We start from the raw sequence: 8,219 nt of genomic DNA on the forward strand, positions 1-8,219 counted from the left end.
TGTACCCCCAAATTCAAATATATTACTTGAAACTGACGGAATTTCAAATGACGAGCTGCATAAATATGTGTACAACAGCCTTAAAACTTCAAAATAACATTTGCTAACGTTTTATGTGCAAAAAAGTCACAAGAGAACAATTTGATAAACCTTAATACTATCACGTGAATTTTTTTAAAACTTTTAGTTATGACATAAAAAATCTAAAACCTCAAAATTAACACGTAAAAATTCTCTAAAATAAATAAAAATAAAGCAAATTTAAGGACACCATTAAAAATCGAGGATTTACAGAAAACGGAGTATTTGGGGTAAGCCAGTCTTGTCAAACCATAGCCATGGGTTGGGAAAATTTTCAATTTACAAACTTATTCAACTTAAAAAGAATGAGAAGGGAGGTGAAGTGACTAAATAGGCTCTAGAAAGGAATTAGGGTTCCTGGAATCTCTTTTATCCACCTTCTTCTCCTCTCTTTTGGATTTCCCTTCTCGACTGCTAGATTTTAACCTTTTTTTTTTGTTATCTTGTTATCAGTATGCTAGGTTTTCCGTGAATCTGAATCGATTCGATCTGTTAAATTTTTCCCGAAGAACAAAATTTTGATAAAAGTTGACACCTTCTATACAATTTAGAACTGATTACTATGCAAGGATTGCTGAAATCAAAAAGGATTTCTTGGGCTTCTGATGGAAATCTTTGTCAGGTATTTTGCCAAGAAAATGAATTAAACTGTAATTTTTTTATTTGAACTTTGTTAATTTTAGTAGTTTGAACTCAAAATGAAATCAAACACAAAACCCCAATTAATTTGGTAATTAAGAAAGTAGTTTTGTTAAAATGAGTATATGGAATTTAAGAACGAGATGAAACAGAAAAAACCAATTATTTTGATATTAAAGGGATTGGTCTGTTGATTGATTTGAGTACATGGAATTCAAAAACGACATTAAACAGAAACACCAAATTAATTTGATATCAAAGGGAGTGGTTTTGAGATCTAAGAAATTTGGGGAAACACAATACATAATTTATCACTCTGCATGCAAATTGGGATCATCTGAAATACTACTATATAAACAAATAAATTTCTGGGTTTCATTTTCTTCAATTAAGAGTTAAAAGATTCAATCTTATTTAATCTTTGAATTGTTAAATTAATGTAGCAAGTTTAATTTTCTCAAATATAAAACCCGATTAATTTTATGTTAACTGCTGGTTTTAGTTTTAATTACCAAGTCAAGAAGCTTTTTACTGAAATGACTGCCATTAGATTATATGGAGTTATACTTTGCTATGCTTGCTACAACAGGAGACGTACTTTATATGTGCAAGAAATGTGAAAGTGTCTTTAATTGTTGTGATTAGCGGGGTTATGCCTGTGGCAGAATAATATAATTATCCCGTGGTAATAAAATGTTTATGCCGCAACCATGATTTTCTACTGGCAACAATCTACCCATGTTCACTTGTGTCACAAGTCTCTAGCTTGAATTCCCCTGGTTGGGCAACGCAGCCACGGGAAATTCTTACTTGTGCCACAACTACAACTGTGGCACAAGTGATGATTTGTAGTAGTGAACTGATGTTTTATTGTATATGTGGATGATGTCCGTCTCTTTGAACTAGTTTGCTCCTCCTTTGGTTAAAAAGGTAGTTTCTTTGCTGAATGAGTTTATGAAGATTCGTCGTCGTGATGATAGATGGTGACAAGGCATATATCATAGTGTTTGTGCCTGTATAGGGATTTCTTGGGTATATTCAGGGTATAGGTTGATGAAGGTTATGGTTCAACTAACCTTCCTTTTACAGATAGTCATTACTCATTACCTATCTTTTTACATTCTAGGAGATGGTTTTAGCTGTGTATATAGCAGTTTATTGGTGTAAGGATATGAATGATGGTCATATTTAGTGGAGTTCATGTATGGAGTATACTATTAGTAGTTTTTTAGGTTTGTATTAGCAGTGTTGATGGCCAGTATATCTCTATTTTCTAACTTATAATGGAGGAACTCAAGTTCAGATGCAATCTGTTGGCTACTGTTGTGCTTATATATGAGCATTTATTACTTTAGTGATTTATGAAATGCTGTTAGGATCTAAAGCTTGCTCATTTTTCTATCTTTCTAGTAAGTATTTTGGTTTCCATATGAGAAAAATTGAGATTTTTCATTCAATGTGAAGCTTTTTGCTACCAGTATTTGGGCCATAGTGCAAAAACAAGGCTGCATCACTGTATTGCGACTGTATCGTTAGGGATTTTGAGTTTACCGCGACCAAAATCATCCATAAAATCCTTTCCGCAACCGTGACTGAAACCGTATTTTTACACTATTATTTGGGCATCTTGATGTTACATAGACTTGTAGCTTTCTTTTTGTTTTATACATTAGAACTGTGGTTCTTATATATTTAGAACACATAATGGAGCAAACTATACGAGGATTTTCTTGAGGATTAGTTGCTCGCTTTCTTTTGTCCTTTCTTCTCTGGTCAGTAGCATGTGCGGTTAGAGTGAATTGGTATGCAAAATAGATGAATGATTGATCTATAATGTTGAAATTCTTTGGTTGGCAGCTATGAATTGAATGATTGGGTATAGCTAATAGGAGGGTTGTTTATACTTCGTAAAATCTGTAGCTTTTGTTTGTTTCCTTCTCTCAAAATGATATTGCTTTCCTTTCCATTTCTCTTTGTCAAGCCTTGTGGAGGATACAACCCTGTTTCTTTACTTCTCTTCATTTATGTGATTTTACTAAATTTTTGTTCACTAATATATGCTGTAAAAATAAATTTCACCACAATTCACTTGCAAAGCAGACTTTTTGATCTGAACTTTATCCCCCTTTTAAACCTCCTTTAGCAAATAGAAGTTGATACAACACAAGTTTTCTGAAACAATTGCTGAACTGAACAACGTTTGATTGGTAATTTGAGCCACAAAAAGATTTCACTGCCCATTTGGCAGATGGTAATAAACGGTGTTAATGGGAATGAAAACTAATGTAATTTTTGTTGAAAAATCTCTTGGCTACCTTGATGACCATGATGACCATGCTTGTCCAACTTCAATCATCTCATTTCTTCATAAAATTCATTCCAATGCATTACCATTGAGAGATGTGGTATTAGGTGGTAATGGAAATTTGTAAACTAAAAAAGTTTTTTGTGATCAAAGTTTCATCACCATGAGAATGACATAGAATTTTTAATGAAATTTTACACTATAAAACATTCTCATTACCACCATTTAGTGTCACTAATCAAACAGGCTATCAGTGCCACCTCAATCTCATTTCCCTTTTTTCCTTTTTAGTAGGATCACTACTCTGTATTGTATTTTTCGAATGTTCTCAATAGATCAATATGGTTAGTGGTAGGTCAATAGCTTCATTCAGCGAAAACTATTCAACTACGACCATACATTGCCCTTTGATTCCTTGTTTCTCTCGCTTTTTATATTACAAGGGTAAGTTGTGTACATATATTCGACCCCCTTATCCCACCTAAGCTGGAGCTTGGAGCCACTTAGTGGCAATGGGGTGTTAGAATGTTGCATTTTTCTTTCTTCGCTTGCCTTTTAATTATATTGGGTGCCTGCTACATCTTTTTTGAGGGTTCTTCCTGGCTAATTTTGCCGTTTGGTTGACCAACACCATTGGATATTGATCTCCCTTTACATTCACTCAGGCTGACTTAATTTTTAAAACTTGATAATGGTTCATGATGTCAATTGTCTAGGTCATAAATCTGTAATGAAGGCCTTCACTTTGTTAAACTGACATCTATTTTAGTTATTCTATATTCAGGTATGAATTCTAATGGTCTTGTGTAAATATTATTTCTGGGGGATTGGTAAGGATTTGTTTCCTTTTAGCCTGGTATATGCTTTTCTGATCTTAGCATACTAATAATATAGCTGCTTATATCCATGATAATTCCACGGTATATTGTGCTGTATTTCCTGATGTACTCAATTGGTCATCTGGATATATGATCGTCACTTAAGAATGCTTCTATGCAATTAGTGTCTAAGTTTGCTAATTGCTATCTTAGTTTTAGGTAGCTCTTGGTGTGCATATTTGTAGTGAGATGATGTTATGTTATTTGCATTATGTGCGAAGTAGCATGTTGTCTTTAGGGTGTTTTTTCTGAGGATATTGATTACTGTGTGCTTTTAAAAGGATTTCAGTTGTGCCGTGATATTTTTGGCTTTGAAGTATAGACACTTAACTTAAAAGTATATCAGGTATCTTCTGTAAGTGATTGTGCCTGCACTGGGATGAACGAATCCTAATACTTATACTGTGTATTTCTGTTCCGTTCTTAGTTTGGTTATTTGGAGTCAGGCTCTTGATTGGCCCACATCGTTAAGCTCTACTTAGCATATTTAACATACTCTCTCTCCCTCTTTAATTCTCCTTATATGAGGCAAGTTCTTTTTTACGGAATGGATGGGGAGAATTAGAGAATTTAGTGAGTAGAGAGAGATGAAGAGAAATGTTGTATCCGGCCTTTCCTATATAGCAATAGAAAAAACTCAAAGGGATAGAGTAAGTAATGTATATCTTGCTCCACTTTTTATGCAATCTGTCATATCAATTATACAGGAATGCCTCACAGTTCCGGTCTATTGCTGTAATGTTTAGAATTGCTATACGTATTCTACATGCCTGGAATTTACTTAACCAGGGGCTAAATTTCAATGGGTAAATTATTTCTTTCCCATACAAGGGGATTATTCGTGTTTGGCTTTATGATGGGGGCATTGCATTCCATTTCTCTTCTCTCCTCTCTCTTCTATGCTTTATTTACGGCTACATTAATACTTACCGAGCTCATTCAGGGCTGATTGAAGTAGATATGTGTTCTGAAGTAGTTTATGGTTATGTGCTGATGTGTGAGCAGTAGTTACCTGCTTGCATGCTGTGAAAGTAATTGGCCACATTTGATTGTCATTAGAAGGGCTCACCTAGCTTTACAAATTAATTGTTGGGAATAATTTGTTGGGAATATTCTGGAAGATGTTGATATTCATTTAGGTGTCTTTATTTTGATTATAAAGTCCAATGACATTTAACCTTGTGAGTTATGATTATAGAGACTGTTAAAGCTTCTTTCATTAATCATTTTTGTATTCACTCGCTTTCTAAATAAGCATCAGATTGAACTTGATATGAAGTCCCTTCTGTTATATCTGTACATTATTATATCATAGTGTAGAAGTCGTGGATATTCCTGTAGGTTTCTTTGTTCTGATTAAATCACGTGGTGTTTTAACTTTGAGTTATGATAACATGAGGGAATGTAAAAGCTTTTAAGATTGATCAGTTTTGTGAATCATATGAAGTCCCCCCTCCCCCATCTCAAAATACTGTTTCCATGTCTACACCTATATTTCCTTGCCGAATTGTCTTGGATTTTGTGAGGATTCCCAATTCCCAAGTATGAATTATGCGGTTTTGATGGCTTGAACAGGTTAGGCTCTTTCTTTCAGAAGAACCTCCATCTCAAGTTGGTTTAGGTGGTCAAGATCACCTCGAAGCAAAGAAAAGTCTATCTGGTTCGCCTGTGAATGGATTAGTCGCAGAAGACAATCTCCCACCAGGATTTGAAGGTTTTAGTCCTGCAAATCAATTGAAGAACAGGTTAGCGCAGATTCCTGTTATCAAATGGCGGGCCCCTCCAAAAGTGAGTGGCTGTTATCGTTTCATTGCTCTATTATATCGTCTTGCATCTCCTAGTTTGACGGCTTTCCTGTTTATATTTTGTTGTGACGAACGATCAGCTGTCTGGCCTCTTTTTAAGTTCTGGCATCTCTTGCTATGCAGTTTATATTGGATGTTGAGTGGCAAGTTGTCAGCGGCCAAGAAAGTAATGAGATAGAAATCCAAGATCAACGAGAGTTGCGAGTGCTTGAAGCATATTATCCACGACAATCAGCAATTCCTCCGAAGTTTGATTTATATACCTAAAACCAACGTATACCTCTTTGTCTTGGATTGTGTATTCGTGCTGATATATATCGCTCTTTTTTATTCGCAGCCCCGCTGTTGCATCAGACATCAAGTGTGCTGTTCAGGACGACAAAACGGTGCCTATAGTTCCCATTACTCCCATCGAGGAAGAAGACCTGTCAGAGGATCCTTCGGATTTTGCTGCTTCAGCAAGTGCCACCACTAGCACGAATTCGTTGGTGTCGCAAGGGGAAGTTTCTTTATCTCAAGGTGTTACGACAAATTTTAGCAACGGGATATTGCCCGCTGTATTACCGAGTCTCAGTCAGGAAGATGCATTGAAAGCTGCTCTCACTGCTGTTGCGAAGAGTCATGAGTTGATCGACCATGAATTACTTCTAAAAATTTTCAATAATCCGACTATCCTCGAACAATTAGTTCGACATCAAGATTCCGGCTCTCTGTCTCAATCGATTTTACCAATGCCAATGGAGCGCCCACAGCCTATCACTAAGCCGCAATCATTTTCTCCGGTTGCTCAACTTAACATGGAAAAAGGATCATCATCGTCAGCTATGATGTCAAATGGGTATTTATACCCATATGCAAATGGAACAGTTCCAATGACCCATCAGTCATTAGTCTCGCCCGTTTCTGGAGTCGTCCCTCAAGTGTCCCCTGTATCGGCTCCGGCTTCTCATGTGAAGGACCTCAACTACTACAAGAATTTGATTCAGCAACATGGAGGAGAAAAGCAAGTTGAGCCTCAACTCCCACCTCCATTTCCAATCCATCCCATCCATCATCACCAAGGTATAGATCAAGATGTTGTAGATAACTCAAAACCGAGGGATGCAAAACCTAAAATCATGAAGCCTTGTATTTATTTCAATACTCCAAAGGGTTGTCGAAATGGAGTGAAATGTATTTATCAACATGACATGTCGGGCCAAAAACGGGTTAGTAATATCTCAGAAATGCAGAGTGCAAAGAGAATGAAGGAGGATAAAGAGTTTAGAGGATCTCAATCATGAATCATTTTCGAGAATGTTTGGCCCATATTCTTGCTTGCCTCTCCTCAAAATTGTGATTGTCGGGCAAGTGTAGCGAAAACTCAGTTTTCCGAAGAGCCAAATGGTGGAAAATCTGTTACCTTTCAGATAGCTTCATTGTGTTCTGGCAATGTATACCAAGTGTACTAATTGGTACGAGAGTTTTCAACCTCATTTTGGCTCAAATATTATTTTGATTCGGCTGATTATATTTGTTTGATTTCTAGGCGCTAACTGACCGAATTTGAAGGTTGAAATAAATAGTTCATGAGAGGTATAATTCGATGCATATAACTTTTCTATATGGAACAATTCACCTTGAATATAAGTACATAGTTGCCGGTTATATTATATTTTCTCTTGTTTTTTTAGTAGTTGCTTCAATCAGTAGTAATTGTTGTTCATTAACTGATCTTAGCTGGCATAAACTTCTCTATATATAATGTAAAACATAGTCAAAAAGAATTATATTTGATTCGTCTTAATGCATATTTTCATAATACTGACTTTTTAGAATTATTTATCGTATGAAATCAAAGATACCAAAGATTAAAATTGTCCGTTAAAATAGTGTTAAAAACAGACTTGTAGCGACAATTACAAACTAGAAATAAACACTTCATATACTATAGTTTGTATCTTTATACTTGCAATTCCTCATTTAGACGCGCACAATGAATACAAGAACCATGATAATTTAGAATCTTTTTCTAGCTTATGTTCTTTCTGCTCATATTCTCTTTTTGAACCGTGTACAATGAAAGTGGATGGTAAGTAAAAAGAAATAAAAAATAGTATATATTTTATATATAATATATTGTGTATTTGTACAATATCATACTAAATAGGTAAAATCATAAACACATCAAAGTCTCATGTCAAAATCATATGATGCGGGTAAATATTGAAATGCACTCAGCACCACATTATATAATTAGCTATAACTTGTAGAAGAGGTGGTTCAAAGCACGTGTAAGATTCTCGAACCTAAAGAAAGATATTCACAATAATATGGGTTGTCCTCTTGGAAAGATTCTTTGTTTTGGTGCAAGAATAGAGAGAGGATCATAAGCCAATTTCCTTTGTGCAAAAAGTTTCCATCTCTTCCCAAAATGAGCTCTCCATGCATCTTGTGTTTCATGAAATGGCAGATATTGCTTTACTCCAAGCTCTGCTTTCTCAGTAAATTCAAGTATTCTTTGATTTACTG

General features: G+C 35.3%; 2 protein-coding genes across 2 annotated transcripts in view; one reads left to right on the top strand and one right to left on the bottom strand.

The window, feature by feature from the left end:
• Positions 1-319: 319 nt before the first annotated feature.
• Positions 320-7,358, top strand: LOC130798991 (zinc finger CCCH domain-containing protein 6). The gene is made up of 4 exons (XM_057662088.1): positions 320-703; positions 5,479-5,691; positions 5,832-5,956; positions 6,046-7,358. Exons 1-4 carry the CDS (start codon positions 644-646, stop codon positions 6,989-6,991), a joined length of 1,344 nt encoding a protein of 447 aa, XP_057518071.1. The 5' UTR covers positions 320-643; the 3' UTR covers positions 6,992-7,358.
• Positions 7,359-8,010: 652 nt separating this feature from the next.
• LOC130798907 (cytokinin dehydrogenase 1-like) overlaps positions 8,011-8,219 on the bottom strand; it is a 10,302-nt gene continuing 10,093 nt past the window's right edge. The window contains exon 6 of the mRNA XM_057662001.1: positions 8,011-8,219. This exon is cut by the window's right edge and continues 116 nt beyond it. Coding sequence (XP_057517984.1) covers positions 8,011-8,219 — 209 coding nt within the window.

This window comes from Amaranthus tricolor, chromosome 13 (assembly GCF_026212465.1).
Source record: "Amaranthus tricolor cultivar Red isolate AtriRed21 chromosome 13, ASM2621246v1, whole genome shotgun sequence".
In the NCBI taxonomy this organism is placed as follows: domain Eukaryota; kingdom Viridiplantae; phylum Streptophyta; class Magnoliopsida; order Caryophyllales; family Amaranthaceae; genus Amaranthus; species Amaranthus tricolor.